The sequence below is a fragment of the Cupressus sempervirens genome, chromosome 3, assembly GCF_028749045.1.
Source record: "Cupressus sempervirens isolate cs-2001-9-10 chromosome 3, ASM2874904v1, whole genome shotgun sequence".
In the NCBI taxonomy this organism is placed as follows: Eukaryota; Viridiplantae; Streptophyta; class Pinopsida; order Cupressales; family Cupressaceae; genus Cupressus; species Cupressus sempervirens.
In genome coordinates this window covers 343,591,343-343,612,712 of record NC_143120.1, presented here as the reverse complement: position 1 = coordinate 343,612,712, position 21,370 = coordinate 343,591,343, and the positions used below count along the sequence as shown (strand labels likewise).

The 21,370-nt window shown below is 35.5% G+C and overlaps 1 protein-coding gene across 1 annotated transcript in view; it reads right to left on the bottom strand.

Moving 5' to 3' along the window:
* Positions 1-4,959: 4,959 nt before the first annotated feature.
* Positions 4,960-21,370, bottom strand: part of LOC149566393 (pentatricopeptide repeat-containing protein At3g12770-like) — a 36,646-nt gene continuing 20,235 nt past the window's right edge. The window contains exons 2-3 of the mRNA XM_089819761.1: positions 8,691-8,993; positions 4,960-8,339 (exon numbers count right to left, since the gene is read on the bottom strand). Coding sequence (XP_089675887.1) covers positions 6,733-8,339; positions 8,691-8,993 — 1,910 coding nt within the window. The 3' untranslated portion in view covers positions 4,960-6,732. The remainder of the gene's footprint in view (positions 8,340-8,690; positions 8,994-21,370) is intronic.

The window sequence follows — 21,370 nt, the reverse complement described above, 5'->3', positions numbered from 1 at the left end:
CTCAAATATGTGTCCATATGAGCCCAAATGAAGCCTCAAGTTGTGAAAATCGGGATTCGCAATTTTCCAAAAAATTCAAGAACAGAGATCTCAAAAAAACCTGCACCAATGTGTAGATCATGAAATTCTACCCCAAAACAAAAAGAAATTGCTCAAAAAAAAGAGTTTGTATGAGGGAGATATCGTTGTTTGAAAATCACTTATGTAATTATTTTTCCTGAATCGCTCTCGTCACACCTTCAAAAATCAATTGACTCTAGATTTCACCTCAAATATCCGATTTTGATGAAACAAAAGTCGATTTGGGGGTGTTTTGACCTTTTGAATGTAAAGCCAACATCTGATTTGCACTACCAAGCTCCAATCTTGACCTGCAAAAAAAATCTCTCCAATGGCTATGCAATGAAGCTCCCGTGGCTCAGATACCATGTAAGAATTTGCCTTAGGGAAAAATGACGCCAAGATCAAGAAGCTCAAGCACTAGCACAAGAGAGACTAATGATGATCAAATGAGAATCTCAATAATGATCAAGATGATAATGGATATTAGATGAATACACGCTAGAAGTGTCAATATATAAAGGCAACTAGAATGATTAGGAGTCAGCAAAGAGATAAGGATTACAACTCAGCACGTGTCCACCAAAGGTGGATTATCCTCCATTGAGCACAGGAGTTTGTGTGATGATGAGAGGATAAGTTTACATAGGTGTATCTCATAAAGAGATGTTGTAGACATGATGTGCTCTAATAAGTTGTTAACTCCTATGTTGTCAACAAGACAACTCATATGACTATGCATATTCCTAAGTGTCTGCATGATAACTAATATAAGAATGCATTATCCTAAGTAAACTTAAGTAAAGTGTAATAATAATTAATTATTTACACTAACAAAAACCCTTACTATCTTTTGATAGCTTGATGATATCATTTTTTATCTGGATCTCTTCTACTTTGGTTCTATTTTCTACTGTAGTTTTAAAGTCCTTAGGACCTTGAAGTTGCAACCAGTAATTCATTGGTTTGGAGAGGCTATTAATGAATATATTCATTTTTTCTTTATCCGGGATGTCCCGATGATATTTGGCAAAGATATGCATCCACCTTTGTAGGAACATTTTGAAGGATTCTCCTGGCAGTTGTTTGGTGTTACATAGGTCAACCATGGTGGTCTCCCTTTCAATGTTATATGAGTATTGTGTGATAAACACAGCAACTAGTTGATCAGACGATTTGATGTTGGAGGGGAGTTTTGAAAACCATTTAATGGCTTGTCCTCCTAGGCTTTTAGGAAATAGTTGAATTAGGTAAGTTGTGTCGTGGACAAATTCCATACTTAGAGTATAGAATTGTCTAAGGTGATCCTAAGGATCGGATGTACCAAAATACTTGTCATATTTGAGGGAAAGGCGTAAAGGTGATGCTCTTGTCAAAAGGTAGGGGACACACCTTCTTGAGGCTAAATTCTATAGGCTAGATTTTCCCTCTTTTCATCCTTTCCATTTCTAATTGTAAGTCTTGTAGTTTTTGTAGAGCAACATCTAATGGTGATTCTTCCTCATCGTGTATAAGATTTGAAATGTCAAAATCAAATGGTATCTTGGCACCCCATTGTGCTAATGTTAACAAGTAGCATTCTTTGTGTTTTTCAAATATCATGTCCATGATATCAACGAGCTCAAGGTTTTGCTGAAAATCTTCAATTTTGGTTTCGATGCTCTTCTCATCCCACATGTTGGATGAACCCATTTTGAAAGGGGGCTCTAAGTTGTGGTTGAATAGGGGTGACTCATGGGTAGTTGTATTAGGTGAACTTTTGGTAGGTGTAACAAGCTCACTAAGGTTTGGAGATTGTGTGCATTTGATGGTTCTTTTGGCTATTCTAGCACTCACCCGTATAGGTGATCGTTTTGATTTCGTGGCTACACTGGTTTTTCGCAGTGCCATGAGATGTAGATAGGATTCCTTTAGTTCATTTGCATTTTGACAACATGAGAATTTCTTGTATACCATAGTTCGTTAAGCAACAAACTATGTTGGGAAGGATGTTTGACAATGTTGATAATGGTGGAATTCAGGCTCACGAAGTCGGGTAGGGAATGGATGTGTGTTTCTGATTCATTTCTAACTTGATATGCGGGGCTGAAATAATAGTAATTATTGGATGAGGATTTCGGTTAAAGTTAAAACATTGATTGTTTGAAGAATGATGGTGGTCAATTTCTGAATCTCTTTGTTTGGTAGAATGTCAACAAGGGAAAAGGGTATTTGAATCTATAGTTCGTTTGTGAATATTGCACTTGCAGGTAGCCTCTATTTTAGGTTTTCCCTCAAATGCGCTACAGAAAGTCTTGGATACGCCATTTCAATGAGTATATGCACTATTTCACAATTCACCAAGTGTTTTTCTACAGAGCATATGCATTATTTAAGTGTTCAAATGCACTATTTTATCAGTCATTTGCATTATTTTAGGGGGTAAATGCGTCAGAGAAGACATCAAATGCATTGTTTTGTGAAATTGATACATTGTTTCAAGTTATTCAACAGTTTTCAAGCCTTGTTTTGTATCACTTTGCCACTGCATCTTCTTGAAAGGGTTTTGATTTGAAATTTTGAAATTATTATGTATTACAACAGACACATCCACACAAAATTGCAATAGAAATAATGAAAAATTAAGCCCACACACACTTAGAAACAAAAGAAATAGCTTCCTAACAAGGTTGTTTAAGGCTGGTGACTATCAGGTTTTAGTGTTCACCCAACAATGTTCGAATTTACCTCTCTGTGACAAAGAGCTTCCCACCAACACCAAGGAGGTTTGGCGCAATCTTTGGTGAGACTACTAGATTTGAAAGTTATATTTCAAACATGGTTGGCTTGCATTTGATTAAGACTGCAAGATTAGAAGACATTCCCTCTCACCAGCCATGCTAAGGCAAATCTCGAGAGGTAGCCCTTCTATGGCGAACTAACTTATCTAGTAAAAAGTAGGAAAAGCAGAAATCGAAAGCAAGTTTGGGAGTTTGATCACTTTAGAAGAGAGAGAGCATATCCTTACTATTTTGATCTCCCAAGCATGATAGACAAAATTTGTTTAATTTTGAGCCCTTAACTACAGAAAACAAAGGGGCTCCTAATTTAGCTAGGTGTTTGTTCATTCCCTGTTTGACTGTTGTTGACCCTCACAAAAGGTTTAACATTCTAATCAACTATTGTGAGTTGAGAGCATAGGGCCTACTCCCGATTAGATCAGCGAGACCAAACTTACTACTTAGACTAAATTATAAATTCAAAAATGTTGCACTCTAATTGACAAGGGTTTAAGTCTACTTACCTGGTTCGAAGCTAGCAAAAGCTAGGCGCATTTTTTAGGGTCTTCATTCCTATCTTGGGATTTTAGCAGCCTGAGAGTCTTTGTCACCTTAAAAGAGATTTGCAAATAACTAGCAATCTGATATGAACGTTAAATGTGATAATTAACAACCAAATCAGATGTATGACAAGAAATAGCAAATGCGTTACAAAAAGTTGTGCGTGCACTACAAGAATAAGCAAATGCATTGTAATAATAAGCAAAAGTGCTATAAGAAGCAAATGCATTGTAAGAAGAAGCCAATGCGCTATAGAAAGCTTCAAAAGCGTTACAAAATGCTTCAAATGTGTTAAAAGACTAGTCGAAAGCGTTAAAACAGTGCTTAAATACGCTGCAATGTCAAAAAAATGGCAGATCCGATCTTCGTGAGCTTGGGAACACCTTTGAAAGTGTTGATCTCGTTATGAAGCTTCCCAAACACTATAGAACCTACAATGAGTCAGATATGTAGCAAAAACTAGAGAAAAACACATATCTAAAAGAAAAAGAAAAGATTAGCAAGAAAACTTGAAGAATAGAGAGGCTTTAAGAGAAGCTCCATGGTGGGCGCCAATTTGTACACAGTGGATTCGCATATTCATGAGACCATAGAGAAGAGTACAAATAGAATGACAACGAACTAATCTAAACCCAAGAAATCATTGCCAAATAGACTCTACAAAAATCTCATGTTTTCTTAACTACAACTGCTATAATTGCTCTCAGACTAGCATCTCAATGATAGTTCTAGAACGAGAGTATGCCATGAATGCAAATCTACAAAAATGTATGCAAGATCTATGTAATAATGCATATTATATGAGTATGATGACCCTAGAATGCTATGATATGAGTATGAAATAGACTAAATATGTACTAAATGATACTAATAACATGAAAAGAAAGTTAAAATGCTATCAAAATGACATGAATTCGCTATAATAACAATGTTAAAACATGATAACTCTAAATGTACCTATAGTGCAGATGCCTAAAACTTGGGTCATTTTGCTCTTAAATTTCCCTCCTATTTATAGGATTTCAGAAGGGGTTGGAGTAAAAATTAAGATTTCACTTTTGACTGGGGGGTAATGGTGAAACTGTAAATATCTCATAAGGCACCAAGAGGAAGAGTCCAACAAACTTAATTGGTGAGGATAAAAGAGGATTTTTCAATTCTTTTAAATGTAAAAAAGAGGATTTTCACTTTTGTGAGGATAAATGGATTTATTGATTTAATAAATGTTTCATTTATTTTCAACTTTTGTCTTTTCCTTTTTCCTTTTTTAATTTCATTTTATGATTTTGTGAATTATTTTTCCCCTTTTAAAGTTGATTTAGGTCCTTTTTTATTTGATAGATGATTTGATTGATTAATGACCTGATGTAACAATTGATTTGAAAATTTGTCGGTTCCTCTGATTTTATCTTTAATTTTGTGTCGTTTGATCAAAATTGCGTTTGTTTTAGGTCTTTGCCAATTTTTGGGTGTCTACAGGTCCTAGCTCCCCTCTTCACAGAAGAAAATTTTAATTATACAACAATATTGTCAAGCGTGCAGCTTCCATTGTCCCTCATCCAATAGTTGCATATCATACTAGGCATAAGAGGCAAATGAAATAGATAGAAATCCATGTTAGAAGTAGGCATACAAGAATAAATAAACATTGAAATCTTGTCTAATATGGGCATACAAATTGCATGATGTAAATTGAAATCACACATACATTGAAAGAGGCATTCCTAGAAGGTCATGGCAATCTGCTCATCTTGACTGAAGTGGCATCATATTTTTAAGCAATCTTTTGCCTCTCTGGCCTGATTATTTTCCATCTGAAGTTCTAACAAAGGCATGGTGAACATTAATTGCTAATTTGTCTCTGCATAGGTCTGATGATTTTTTGCTCCCCTTACAAAGGGATTCTTGCACTCCACATCATCTGAAACTTTCGATTTGGTTTTTGTCAAGCAATTTTGACAATGTTGATCCACTTAAAGAAACTCAATGTAGTACCTCAATGGAGCAAACATAACGAAGCACATTAAAAAGTGATAACAATGTCGAATAAAATGAAATCATAGAGAGAAACAACAGAAGTTAATCCTTACAGTTGTTGGACTTATTCGAAAAAAAGCACCTTGTTGGAATGAGCCTTATTGGACTCGTCAGTTAAACAAAAAAGTGAGAAAGATGCAATTACCTTGTGACAGTACAAGCTTCACACAACAAAGCCAAGCAAACCCAGAAATTACCTCTTCATCATAGACTTTCCCATTATGTTAACTTCAATAGTTCTATGTCAGAACTATACATGCCACAAATGGAAAGCAGCAAAGCTTCTTACAACAAATGCCAGCCGAACCCCAGAACTACCTCTTCATCAGACTTTCCCATAATGTTAACTTCAATAGTTTTATGTCAGAACTATAGATGGCACAAACAGGAAGCATCGAATTTCTCCCCTTTGGGCGTACAATAAAGTTTCCGCAGCACACTAGCCATTAAGTTTTAACAACTCTGAATGAAACAAAGTTTTCATTTTTTTAATACAAATTGAGATCCACAACATCCTCATGGCAAATTCACCAGGACCAACTTCCATGTTGAAGAGAGGCTGAAAGTAAAATAATTGGTTCCATTCATTAAAGCTCAGAATGTGCAAAATCCTCAAACAACAGACTAATAAACCCATTCAAACCATGGCCTGCAGAATTCTGAACTAAACCAAACTAGATCATAGATGGGCAGGAATGAAGAGCACTTGCCAGATTCGTGCTCTTGATCAAACAGTTAGCAGAAGAATGCCTCTTGCATGGAGATGCTTATAAATAATCTCATAAGACATGATTGAACCTTCATTGCAGATAATTGTCCTTTCTAGTATTGCATAAGTTCAACCTTCTTCCCTTAGTCAGCATATAAACCTAGCAAGGTTCAGAGATAAATAAGTATAAAGCAACTAATTTAAAGCTCCAAAATTGTCTTATCTTTCTTCAGATTGTGTTACGAACTTTTAAGAGTGTGAGCTTCTGGACTTCCTGCTACTCTAATGATCATAAGCAATTATCACCCGTGGACTTCCAAGTGCATGGACTTCCCAAGAGCCTTTGGGGCACAACTCTGAATTGCTGGCATCAAGAGCTAGATAAAAAGGTATCTCTACATTTTCTTGATTTGTATCAATTCCACATAACTATCACAAGATGGATGTCTGCAATAAGGGATCTTCACACTTTTGAATTGCCAAGGCTTGATGCACATATCATAAGAGTGCCCCAGTATCAAATAAATATTCTGTATATAGTAACGCATATAATTTTTATATGCATAATATTTCACATAAGCCTGTATCTACCATTCTCAAAAACCATCACCAGTAATCCCCACAGGAACATGTGCCATCCTTGAAGTGATGGAACCGATTTGCATCCCTAACAACAATTTGCCGCTCAACAATCTTAGATATGAACTTTGTTGCACTGTGGCAGTCACCACACACCCGCAAATTTTTAATGATTCGTATCGGTGTGCCAGGGGATGTACTGATAAGCCCAAATGCAATGGCCAGCTTCTCACTGTGGTGGCAGAGAATATGCTCCTTTTCCTCATCCTCGACATCATGTAGGGCAAAGTTCTTGTCAGGCACATAACCTGCCTTCTTCATCCATCCTGCCAAATTGTCCAACATTGCATATATTTCTTCTAATTGAGGATGTGATTTGTCTCCCACACTGAACACATGAACCTTATCCTTTAACTCAATCCAGCTACATCCAGGCCTCCGTTTCAGACCTCTGTCTTTCATCAGTGTTCTCACCTTTTCTACATCATTCCACCTGCCATCTGCAGCATATATGTTTGACAGCAAAACATGAAATCCAGGATTTTCAGGCTGCAAATGAAAAAGCTGATCTGCCACAGTTTTTCCTAAATCTATATTATTATGGATCCTGCAGGCCCCAAGCAAGGCCCCAAGAACATCTGAATTGGGTTCTAATGGCATTTTATCAATGAACTCTTTAGCCTCATACAGTCTTCCTGCACGTCCAAGAAGGTCAACCATGCATGCATAGTGACCTAATGTGGGTGTTATGTGATGCTCTTTGCTCATATAATTGAAGTAATGCCAACCTTCATGTATCAAGCCTGCATGACTACATGCAGATAGAAGTGCAATGAAGGTAATATTGTCTGGCATGACATCATCACTCTGCATTTGTTGAAAGAGAGAAAGAGCTTCCACACCACAACCATGCATTGCATATCCAGCAATCATAGCATTCCATGACACAGTGTTTTTCTTAGACATTCTGTCAAACAGATGACGAGCAACTTCTAGGTTACCACATTTCACATACATGTCTATAAGTGCACTTCCTACAAAAATATGTGATTCAAGTCCACACTTGACAATGTATTTATGGACCTCTTTGCCATGTTTTAGAGCAGACAGCCGAGCACATGCAGATAGAACACAAGTGATGGTCATTGAGTTTGGGTTGATGCTTTCTAGAAACATCTCTCTAAAAAGTTCCAAAGCATGATCACCATGTCCCGTCTGTACATAGGCTGCTATCATCGCATTCCATGAAATTGCATCTCGCTTATACATTTTGTCAAATATTATACGTGAACACTCTATATCAGCACATTTCCCATACAAAGATATTAGGGCATTTCCTACCATGATCTCTGAATCAAATCCATTTGCTCTGACATAACCATGGATTTCTTTTGCCCTGTCAAGAGACTCTAACTGTGAGCATGCTCCCAAAACACTCACAAGAGTAACACAATCAGGTTCCACTCCTTCCATTCGCATTTTACAGTATAACTCCAAAGCTTTCTCAGGGTACCCATTTTGTGCAGATACCCCAATGATTGCAGACCATGTTATTACATTAGGCTTCAAGCCTGCAAACACCATCTGGTCAAACAGCTTCAAGGCTAAGCCATACTGACCATTTTGGCCGTAACCTGTTGATGCAGTGGCATATTAAATCGGATTAATGGTGTTGTTCTAAAATAGATTGATGTTAAGTTTAGTATCTGCTTCTTTATAGAAAATAAGATATGTTTGACGACAAAACATGCATTTAACCTTGTCTTTATTTATATTAAACTTATTTTAGGATGATACAAACTGAAAAATGTTGATGATAAAGTAAATGTATGCCTTGTTTGGGCATACAAAATTGGTGTAACTTGGCCTTTAATAAGGGGAAGTTACTCTGTTAAACTATTTCAACATGTGTTTTTTTTTTTTTTAAATCTAATTAATTTTATTGCAGATGATCTTGTTAGCTATCTTGTGGACTCCTGTATTACCTGTGATCATGGTGTTCCATGAAACTACTTCTGTCAGTGATACTGTTTCAAATATTTCTTGTGCATCTTCCAAACTTCCACATTTGGCATACATAGATAAAAGAGAATTTCCAACAGAATCATCAGCCTCATAGCCACTTTTGATTGCGTAACCATGTATCTCTTTCCCACTGTGCAGCACCTCCATGTTGGCACAAGCTGGGAGAACACTTACAATGGTGATTATCTCTGGCTTCATGCCTGCTATATGCATTCGGTTAAAGAACTTCATCGCCTCCTCTGGTCTCCCATACTGTGAATAACCTGCCAAGTTAAAATTTTGAAGAGATCAAAAATGTTTAACAATACAGAGTAATAATGATGTGGCATTTTGTATGAGTTGCTTCTGATTTAAAGCACATCAAAGTAATTGATCTACCTTTCCACTTAAACAATGAAAAATTAATAATTATAATGTAACATCCCTTTTCTGAAATAGGATTTAATATTATATAATAATAAAAGTAAATATGTGTATGTAGACACGTAAAATGTTCTCGCAAAATCAATAAACATCTATTAATTAAATAGGCATTCCTGTTTATTTAATCAATTCGTTAGTCTTTTTCTGTAATATTGAAATAAATATGCCTATTTATTTTTCTAATTAGCCACGCCTTTTCTATCCTAAAATTAAATAAGTTCACATTTATTCTTGTCAATGAATTGAAGCAGTAACTGTAGAGAGAGTGGTTTTGGTTAATGTAGGAAAATAATCAGCTTTTCCTGCACACCCTGCCCATTATATTTCATTGGCATCGTTGACAGCATAACTCATTTGGTGCAGAATTTTGAGGCATCCATGCAACAAATGGAAAGCAGAGAAACCCAAAATGACTCAACAACAACAAGCAGACACACAGCATATATATTAAAAAACAATTATAAACACTGAACATGGCAGAGTGGACTAAGGCCCACACACAGCAAATTAAGGAAGTAGATCAATAACCAAGGACATTACCAAGTAGGAATCACAGGACAGATAAATAAAAGAACGCCTTTCAAAAACTACAAATAGCAATAAGACCTTGGTTTGTATGAGCAAACAGTATTATTAAAACAGACAAGGACTGCGGAGAATAGCAGAACGAAAGAAGATAAATTGAAAATAAATACCATATTCATCGAACGTAAGATATTCTACTAAGAAGTGGCAGGGAAGGAATTGATAATTCCCAAAGGTCAGAAGCAGTAATAAACAGAGGTAGCAGTAACCAAATTAATAAAGTAAAATGGCTTGCATCCCCAGCCCACTTTTGGCAGGTTTCACTCATAAGCAGAATTCAGTTTTTGCCACCAAAAAACTACAGCAGCAGACTGCTGCAAAACCCGAATTCCATCTTCCCAGGCAGGGGAGCCCTTAAATCAAATGTTATAACAGCTTTGAATACTTGGAAGCACTATATGAAGAAAAGTGTAGATCCCTACGACACGAATATGGCATCAAAGAATTGAACGAAAAAACCTGTAAAACCGCTGTTACTAACAGTCCAAACAAAATCAGGGTTTCAATTACCCCGTCAAGACCACAAAGATGGACGGATTAGAGTGGAAGGCAGGCACAGAAAGAAATTCAAGAAGACCAAGTTTTCAGAGACTGGTAAAGTAACTCCTCCCTCTAAAAAAGTGTGTTGTGAATAATTTTACAATCCCAGAAATCGACAACCACAAAACCACATTTGCATTTAAAAATCCCCAAGGCATAAATGCCCCAGTTAAGAAGCATCTGGAAACCCAAGTTATCTCAAGCAAATCTTTAGAAAAGAACCCTGAAAAAGTAGTAAGGGTGGGAATCGACAAGAATTTTCACAACCCAGGACAAAACCCTAACAATTCTAAAAGGTTTGATAACCAAGAGGTCCGGCTGTTATCAGCGACTATTACACAGAAGTTAAAAGGCATCACTGTCAAAACTTGGGGTTGTATGCCTTTTGGTGTGTCCACTCAATTGCTTATTCATAGTTTATAGACTGGTTGCATAAAGCCCTTGATCACCAGGTAGAAGTATTACTATCCTTTTTGAAGATCTATGTCATTTAGAATGTGAAACTAAACAAGTTAGAAATGCAATTCTTAAGGTACCTCTATTTTTTCTAGATGGCTATTGTGTTGAATTCTTTAAATGGTCCCTAGATTTCAACAAACAAATCATAGAAAAGGTAATTATTTCAACCATGGAAACTATTTGAAGGTAGGTTTCTAATTTTAAACGAAATTAAAATTCTTATCAATCTTAAGCTAGGAACTCAGAATGTAAAAGCTCTTAAAATTATCACCAACCACTCGTATAACTCAGTCCCAGAAATTTTTAACGGATGAATCCATGATATAGAAATATTTAAACAAGAAATAAACTGGGACTCAGAAAATATTCCATATTCAACAGTTCACAGATCCTTAACCTGAAATCTTATATTACTCAAGCCAAAAACATTACAGATTCCATGATTAACCCACAAAAGTTTGAGTGGGCTATAACAAAATCACTAGAAAAACAGATGATAGGCAATTAGCTCCAAATGATGCAATAGAAGGAGAAATTGTTGATATCGATCTAAATCATGGAACTACAAAGGATCAATCCAATCTCCAATCCTTCCCCAACATTCAAGAAGTGAATGCTCCACAAGAGGTGAAAAGAAGCGAAATACTAGACAATTTATAGGGGAGGAAATTAAACAAAACATTATAAATTATACCCATGATAATACTCAAGATGAGATCCAAGGGGAAATTACTTGAAATTTTCAAAACCAAGCCAATTTTATGAAAAAGGTTGAGAACGCTAAGAAAATCCTTAGTATGATAAATGATATTTCTCTTGTACACAATGAAGTCTGTAAGCAATTCCACATGTGGCATGAATTCACCAAAAAACAAAACGAGGTAAGATCAGAAATTTTGGAAGTCTGTATTTCATCAGAACTTGACTCACTATACAAATCCACAAACTTTCCAATTCCAGAGAACATAGTAGATATATTAGACGATTTTGGAGAACAAATGCTATCCCGAAATATAGAGATTGATATTGAGAATGTAGAAAGGATTTATAATATTAGTGATTCAATACAAAAAAGAAACCCTTCTACTAAGAGTGGGGTTGTGTGTCAAGATTCAGATTGGTATACAAACAAAGAAGGAAATGCATCTCATTTTCATAACTCCCCTAGGGAAATCAATATAAGTTCGAAAGGATTAGATCAATCAGAAGAAAACTGCGAGATAGAAAATTGTACAGATACCATAGACAAAACATTAAGCAAAGAAATTGACCAAAAAACTAATCAATCTGAAGACCCACAATACAATTCTATACTTAAATCAAGGGAAGGTAACTTTGGTTTAGCAGCAAATTTGGATGGCTTGGATAATCCAATACTAACTAAAAGACACAAAAGAAAAAAAAGGTAGGAAGTCAATTATAGAACTCAGAAATTTAGATGGAACAGCAGAGAATCAGATAAAATTAACAGATTTGCTTCATGCGGGGAGGGAAAGTACCTTCCCACAGCACAATGAGAGTTACAACATGGAATGTTAGGGGAATAAACACCCCTAACAAACAAAGACTTCTCAATAGAAGTCTAAAACTCATAGAATCAGAACTAGCACTAATCCAGGAGACAAAACTTAGCACAATGGAAAAAAAAAATTACCAAGAAGCTAGGCGTTTGGCAATCAGATTGGGTAGAACAGGAGCTTCATGAGGGGCTAGCTGTTTTATGGGACCCTAGGAAAATCAGCTTTGAATCCATAATAAAAAATTCAAATTGGATGTGGTAAGGTAAGAAGCACAAATAGTAATCTATCTTTTCTCATCAATAATGTTTATGGCCCTAAAGAAAACATCAGTAAATTAGAAGTATGGAATCAAATTAGCAATTGTATATCTAATAATAGCACACAGAGTTATATAGTAGGAAACTTTAATGATATCTGGAATAGCAGTGAAAAATATGGAGGTGGTAAGATCTTATCACAATCCCAACAAGACATAGTCTTTGGGTCACAAACAACAACATTGTAGACATCATAACCAACAATGGAAATTTTACATGGACAAATAAAAGAATAGGCTTTAGTCAAATAGCTGAAAGATTGGATAGATTTATGTTTTAAGGTGATTTAACTAGCTTTGATTATTCATTAAAGGCTGAAATCTTAAAAATATTATGGTCTTCCTGATCAAACTAGAAATATACGAGCCATCTAAACCCACAAGGAATCCATTTAGATTTGAAAACATGTGGCTTAATCATAAAGACTTCTTAGATCTAATCAAAGTATGGTGGAATAAGGAGATAGTTGAAAGCTCTAAAATGTTCTATTTTGTTTCAAAATTTAAAACCGTTAAAAACTAACTCCTAAAATAGAATAAGGAACACTTTCATAACATTTTTTATAAAAAAAAGTGAAGGTAGAACAAGAATTGGAAGAACTAAATGACGAGGTAATAAGAATAGGCAAGACTAATGAAAAATACTTCAAAGAAAAAGACTTTTTAGCTAAACAAGAAGATATTCTAGCCAAAGAAGAATTATTTTGGAAACAAAAAACTCGAGAAACTTGGTTAACTGAGGGAGACAAAAACACCATTTTTTTTCAAAATAGCACAAAGAACAGGAGAGCAATAAACAAAATAACAAAATCAAGAACAATCAAGGAGAATTAATAGAAAATCCTGAAGATGTTATAAAAGGCAGTACTAACTTCTATCACAACATATGTAATCAAAATGATAACTCAAATCTGAAGGCACAACATGCAATGCTGGAGTCCATACCAAAACTTATATCAAAATAAGATAACAAATGGATCAATAGTAAATTTACTTTGGAAGAAGTTAAAACAGCAGTATTTCGAATGCACCCTCATAAAGCTCCGAGACCTGACAAATTTAATACTAAGTTTTTCCAATCCTTTTGGGATATAATAGGACATGAATTACATGAAGCAAGTGAAGCTACCAGGAACTCAGGCACGCTCCTATCAAAAATTAATAATACATTTATAACACTAATACCCAAAAAATAAAACTACAAGGACATGGGAGATTTTAGACCAATAAAATTATGTAATTTAATATATAAAATTCTTTCTAAAACTTTAGCAAATAGACTTAAACAGCTTCTACCTAAAATTATCTCTGAAGAACAAACAGGATTTGTTCCCAATAGATCAATTCTTGAAGGCATTTATATCTCTCAAGAGATTATCCACACAGCCCAATCAAATAAAGAATCATGTGTGTTGATTAAAATTGACATTCAGAAAGCTTACGAGAAAGTAAACTGGAGATTCGTATGCAAATGCTTAGAATCTTTTGGTTTTTCCAGAAGTTGGATAAATCTCATCTTTACTTGCATTTCAGCACCTAAGATATCTATACTTGTGAACAGTAATCCGGAAGGTTTTTTTAATATATCGAGTGGGATCAGGCAAGGAGACCCAATCTACCCATTTTTGTTTGCAATTATTGCCAAAGTTCTTGGAAGAAATATACAGAAAGCTCAGCAGGAAGGGAAAATTGAAGACATGACAATAACAAATGATTCCCCCAACATAACACACTAACAATTGTGGATGATAAAATAATCCCTTGACAAAGCACTAAGGAAGAAGCAACTCAATTGAAAAGTATTCTGAATAAATATATGGAGGCTTCAGATCAGAAAGTTAAAGCGGAGAAACCATTTTTCCTTAACACCAAACCAGAAATGGAATCAGAAATATGTCGAATCTTAGGTTTCAAAGCGAGTAATTTTCCATGCAAATACTTAGGTATTCCATTAGGTAAAGGTACCAAAAACAATAAATTATGGGATCACATCTTAACTAAACTTCATCATAAAATGGAAGGTTGGAAGGGCAAATGGCTATCAAATGCAGGGACAGTCACTATGATCAAATCAGTCCATTCAGCATTACCAATTTATCAGATGTTAATTCTCGCTCTTTTCAGTAATACCAAACTAAAGCTAGACTAAAACTAAGGGATTTTTTATGGCAAGGAGCATCCAAAAATAAAATAATGGCCTTCGTTAGATGGGGGATCTGCAAACCTTTAGAAATAGGAGGGCTTGGCATCAAAAATTTAATATTGCACAATTTAGCATTAAGAGCTAAATTAGTTTGGAGAATTCTTCAAGAACCTGAAATAGAATGGGCCTCTATTTTACTTAATAAATGTGTACTAAATGTTGAGCCTATAAACTTATTTTGGGCTAAAAATCATCCTAATGGGTAAAGGATTTGAAATTTCATTAAATCATGCATTCCTATCATTAATGAAAACTAACATGGGATATAGTTAATGGAGAGGATGCAATCTTTTGGGAAGACTCATGGACTGGGTATGAAACTATAGATTCTTTAGGTCTTGATCCCATCATTAAAACTACTTTAGCACAAGTAAGGGGCAACAGATTAAGTAACTATATCACAAAAGATGAATCAATTCCATCTAGATGGAGTTGGACAACCTTAAATGATACCCCTCTTCAGGACACTCATAAACAAGCATTAATGGAAATTATGATTAATAGATACACTATTAAAGATAGGAAAGATAAGATTGTGTGGGGAGGGTCAAATGATGGGAATTATAAAGTCAAAGAAGGCTACTATCCATTAACCAAGTGCCAGAATTGTCAAGTATCAAAATCCTCTCTTAAGTTATGTTGGGATAAGTATTGCTCTCCCAAAGCTAGTACCTTCTAATGGGCAGCAATGCAAAACAGAATTATCACAGCTGAACAGTTTAGAAAATTAGGATATGAAGGGCCATCAAGGTGTGTTTTGTGTAAGGAATCAGAAGAAACGTGCGAGCACATTTTACTGAATTGTCCATATGCTAAAATGTGTTGGTATGAAGTTTGTCATAAGTTAAATTGGTCATCAGCCTATCACTGCAACCTCATAGATTTTCTTAAGCAATGGCCTACTAAAATGTATAAAGTAATATATTATCAAATATGGACAATAACCCCTTCCATATGTTGACATAACCCCTTCCATATAATGAACCTATGGCAAGACATATTGTCAATTAGTGACAAACCACTTAGCTATCCAGGAAGGTCGGTTAAATACTACAACCGAGCTTTCCATTAGGGAATAGATTTCAGTGTAGCCCGAGCAGATGAAGGTTTATTATGCTAACCGAGCTCATAGTATAAATCAAGTTGTTCAATATTATCAGTGGGAAACAAAATTCGTGTGTAAACCGATTTCACAGAGTTAACCGAGCTCTCTTTGTTAGCCGAGCTATCTATATCACCCGAGCTACATAGTGCTACTCGACCGTCCAATGTTAACCAAGGTTCAATATCACCCGAGCTCTCTGTATTGCCCAAGTGACAACAAAAGATCAAAGGTGTTGTATTGCCCAAGCATTAGTACCGCGACCTAAAGGCATATTTGGTTTCTATGAAGATAAATTTTGTGGGAGCTGACTTGATATAGAGTTATTCTTTGAAGAATATATATGAAAAACAAATTCATTTGTCTAGAAATATATGGAGGTAATATTGTAAGAGAAAAAGACATGCTTATTTTGGAGACAAAAGGCGACTATTGAGTAGAATATGTAATCAAGCTACATGGCAATATAAAGAGCAAAGAAGAGACTCATCCATCACAGTCAGGTGATCAGATTATTCAACAAATCAAGTTGCATTGCAGAGATCATCTTGTTGATTCATCTTAACAGGTGCATCAATCAAATCCTCTAACTAGGTGGATCTAACAGTCTTATGCTAAGTCTCTTCACAAAGCAAAAACTTCATTGTATTGTAAAATCCTTCTGCAAGGTGGACCTAGCAATCCTTCATACTCCTAACAGAGTAGATCACCAGAAGTGATCAACTATAAGCCCTAACATGCCAACTTTATTGCTAAAGTAGTGAAGCTTGTGGGTGCCATTCCCACCCCAATTTACCTTCTACTTGGAGGGTTTCTAGGTTACCATATCTTGTGTCAAAGTGTTATGGTGTTGATTTCTTTATTACTTTTTGTTCATGCATGAAAGTAGATTAGACAATCTAAAGAAGTAATAGCTGAAGTAATCTAAGTGTGAAAAGTTTTATTGGTTCCTGATTCACCCTCCACACGCCCCCCCACCCTCTTAGTCACTTGCTTGTCATTACATTTCCAACACCATAGTCATATGGGAGCTATGGAAGGAACATAACAAAAGACTTTTCCAAAATAAAGAAATGACGACACAAATTTTAGGCAACAAAATTGAGGCAAGTATTGTTGAAACCCTTCATAAAAAAATTAGTAATACAAATCATATTGAAGGCATATTTACTCAAGGGGATAATGTTATTAGGAAAAATTGGTTTGGATTAAAAATCCCTCCTCAATTTGACAAAGGAGGAAATAAGAGAAAAACAGAAAGGACAAATTGTAAATGGTTACCTCCTAAGAGGGGTTGATATAAACTGGGGAATCCAGGAACCTCTGGGATTGGTTGCATTGTTCATGACTGGAAAGGCAACATTATAGACAAATTAGCAAAACACTTGAACAAATCTACTAACAAGTAATAACATAGCGGAACTCGCAGCTGTCTCTAAAGGGTTAAAAATTTGCAAAGACCTGGGCATCAAGTCCTTAGAAATTGAAGGATATTCTTAAATTATTATCAATGCTTTAAGAACTGGGAGAACCACTAACTGGAAACATAACTCCATTCTAGAACGAAGTATGAAACTCTTATCATCTTTCTCAGATTTAGAGTTCAAACATATTTATAGTGAAGGTAACAAATTAGCAGATGAATTAGCAACCATGGGGTTGATGGTCTAAATCTTACAAAGTATTCCCTAGTTCAGAATTTGTAACTTTTGTTAAAGTATCCAATCTCAAGCCATTACACATATACAAAGAATGATAGACTGAACTATAAAAATAAGTCTCTTTTTACAATTCAATATTTTACCATAGGAATATTCAGCATATTCATTTACTATTATAGGTTAACAACATAAACTTTTAGAATCAATAAATACATGTTCACATATTTAATCACATAACTCATATACAATTATTGCCACCTATGCAACAGCCTCAAGATGCGGAACAATATGCGGAAATATATGAAATTTGAAAAGTCAAAAATAGATTACTCAGTTTTGAATAGAAGATTACTCTGCTTCAAGATTTTCACTGATGAATGCTAATGTCCCTCTCAATAATTAAAGATTCCAATCTACAATTATAAGAAAGTTTCTTGTTTCAATAACTTCTGAAAATAGATAGAATGTTTGAAGTTATATTTTGTGCTAATAATTTGATCTTAGCTTGTCAAGAAAGCTTATTGCAGGTAAGACCCAAAGACCGGGACACCAGTCAGTTACTCCTAAATGCCAAAATGCTTTCCACTTAAATTCTAAAGTGATATCAATTAAACTTCTACAAATTATAGAAAGGATAACTCTGTCATTTATAATTATCAAACTTTTATGTAAACCTGGTTTATATGTAAATCAGCTAAAAAAACTGGTAAATAGCCACTGTACCAGGGTGGGAAATCAATGTTAATTGAAGTAACAGGACTGAAAAGTCCCTGGCTAAGCCGGGGGTTTTCTTTCCCATTCTTATTCCCCCAGTGTCTGCAATTGAATAGGGTGTATAATGATTTTTGAACCTTAATATCAATAAAAAAATAAGGCCTAAGCCGTTTACTGATCAATAAAATGTGTTCACATTTATTTAATTACCCATTTACAATCTGCCTTTTCTCCTACTTATAAAATAAGTATCTTTATTTATTTTATAAATTCACTAATCCTCTTCTTCCTTTTCCCACCAATCAACTCTGCTCACATGGATCAATTCTAACTTTGTAGTCATGTGACAAATGTCATTCATCTCTTAATAAACCTTTTCCTCTCACATCTCCCATCGTGTCTAAATCCAATGCATCATGTGATATGTTACCAAAAATTAATATTTTATATCCACCATTTAATCCCATCCCTCAACTCGCATTAACCTCTTAATCTCCTTTATTCTCATTATTTCCAACACACTTTTTAATCCTAGCCATTCATATTTTAACCTCTTAATCTTGACCCTCGATTTTCACAAGCCTCATTTGGTCAATCACAACATAATCAATGAAGGCAAAAGAGGTTAAGGCAAAGGAGACTAAAGAAATCAGTCACTCAATCAAGGCAAACATATCTATTTTGCAATTCTGGAGAACTCTTGATATCATTATCATCGTTATACCCTCATAATCTTTGCATCAATCAACCAATCTCCATTTTTTCATAGCCTCTTGTACATGTGCTAACAAATCTAAGAGCATGAACATTACTATTACAAGATCTTGTAAAATAGGAGGGAAATGAAATCAAGTTTTTCATGAAGATATTTGGAATATTTATGTTTATTTGCTATGTTATGTTTTTGAGAAGAAGTGTTCCATTGATATGATGTTGATTAGGTTTTGTACACCTACAGCTTATGATTGGGGCTTAATGGATTCAGAAATATGTAGTTAATTTCAATCATCATCAATATGATTTACAAGCTAGTAAGTTTCATGAACGGTCAAGAGATTGACAATGAAGAGTTGTGACTCCCTTAACATAAGATAATAATAAAAGGAAGATGGAGGAAGGAAGAAAGAGGGCCATAGTAGTCAAAGAAGTATTAATGGAAGAAGAAAGGAATGGGAAGAAAATAAGTGATTCTTTCAAAGGGCAGCAATTATGAAAGGTTATGACTTTCTCGAAGAGCAGAAATGATGAAGGGTTGTGACTCTTCCAAATGGTGGCAATTATGAAAGGTTGTGACTCTTTCAAAGGTCAGCAATTATGAAGGGTTGTAACTCTTTCAAAGCTCAGTAATTATGAAAGGTTGTGACTCTCTCGAAGAGCGGAAAATGGTGAAGGGTTGTGACTCTCCCAAAGGGTGGCAATTATGAAAGATTGTGACTCTCTCAAAGGGCGTAAATGATGAAGGGTTGTGACCCTTTTTAAGGGTGGTAGTTGTGAAAGGTTGTGACCATTATGAAGGATTGTGATTCTTCCTCCCATTGGAGGATATAAAGGGGAGAAGATTTTATGTGAAGAGGACATCCAAGGGAGATCAATTTGGGGAACAATATATTATTCTCAAAGTCAACCATGAAAAATGGTGACTCAATCCTTATGAATGGTGGTGACCCTTCCACCAATTAAGTAGAAAGGATAATTCATTCCAAGCATTGAAGGGGCTACATGGTGCTGTGAATCAAGGGATAAACAATCAGTAATCAATCAGCAATCAGTACTAAGTAAAGGGCAGATCTGAGTATAACACATGAGCAGATCATCCAATCAATCAAATATAATCAGCAGTTCGTTTCATCAAGAAATACAATAATATATCAAAGTGGTCAGCACAAAAGAAAAAAGGACTAAGATCGATTCATAGAGATTGATAAGAATTTACACCAAGAAGGCACTTACATTTTGTAAGAAGACCAAGAGGACCCATATCGAGATCAATCAATTGGTAAGTCTTATGGTTGTCACTATATCCTGTAAACCTGAGCTTCTAACTCTTGGAATCCAACTTGGAGCGTTGGGCATATGGAATCCAAATATATGCCAAAGAGCCAAAAACTTTTAGATGGCTGATCCTAGGTTTGCGACCAGTTCAAGTTTCCTCGGGAGTCTTCCCCTTGACAATATGTGTGGGAGACCTACCAAGGAGATAGACTGCAGTAAACATTGCTTTTGCCCAATATATCTTTGGAACATTTTTGTGTTCCAAAATAGCCTTGCTCATTTCTGTAATGGTGTGGTTGCAACGCTCAACGACACCATTTTGTTGAGGGGTGTAAGGTACAATGTTTTATACCATGTGTATCACCGAAAGTGGAGAAAGCAATGGAACAAAACTGCCGCCCCCCCCCCCCCCCCCCCCAATCATCAAACCTAAGAGATATAATAGAACAACCAAACTCTTTTTCTACTAAGGTCTTAAGTCTCTAAAATATAGTAAATGCATCTGATTTCTATTTAAGAAAGTACACCCATGATTTTCTACTGAAATCATCAACACAATTTAAGAATTACCTGCACCTAGTAACAAAATGAGTATTCACTGGCCCACATGCATCAACATGGACCAACTATAGTACCTTAGAAGCTCGCCATGAGTCACCATCCTTGAACAGCACCCAGTGTTGCTTTCTAACCTAACAATCTCCACAAACTCCTTGATTCTGAGTTTGAACTTTAGGTGGGCCAATTACTAAATCATCTCAAACAAGCTGAGCAAGATGGTGAATGTTCAGGTGACCATATGTTGATGTGTGACATTGTTGACAGATGTTAATTTTGTTGCGAAAGCATGCTCAAGAGTTTCATGAGTATCCAAAAGTCTATATAGACTATGATCCTCAATGCCAACAGCAACAGTAGGTGTGTTGCATGATCAACAATCAAGCACTTGTGTGCATTAAATACAAGATCGAGTTGAGGAGAATGTCGCATGATTTGACTCACTGAGAGTGGGTTGAATTCCGTGCTAGGAACATAGTATACACTAAGGAAAATAAGGTTCCTCCCACTAGACTATATTTGCATGTTGCCCTTGCCGATATCGTATACTCTTCACCTCGTCAATAT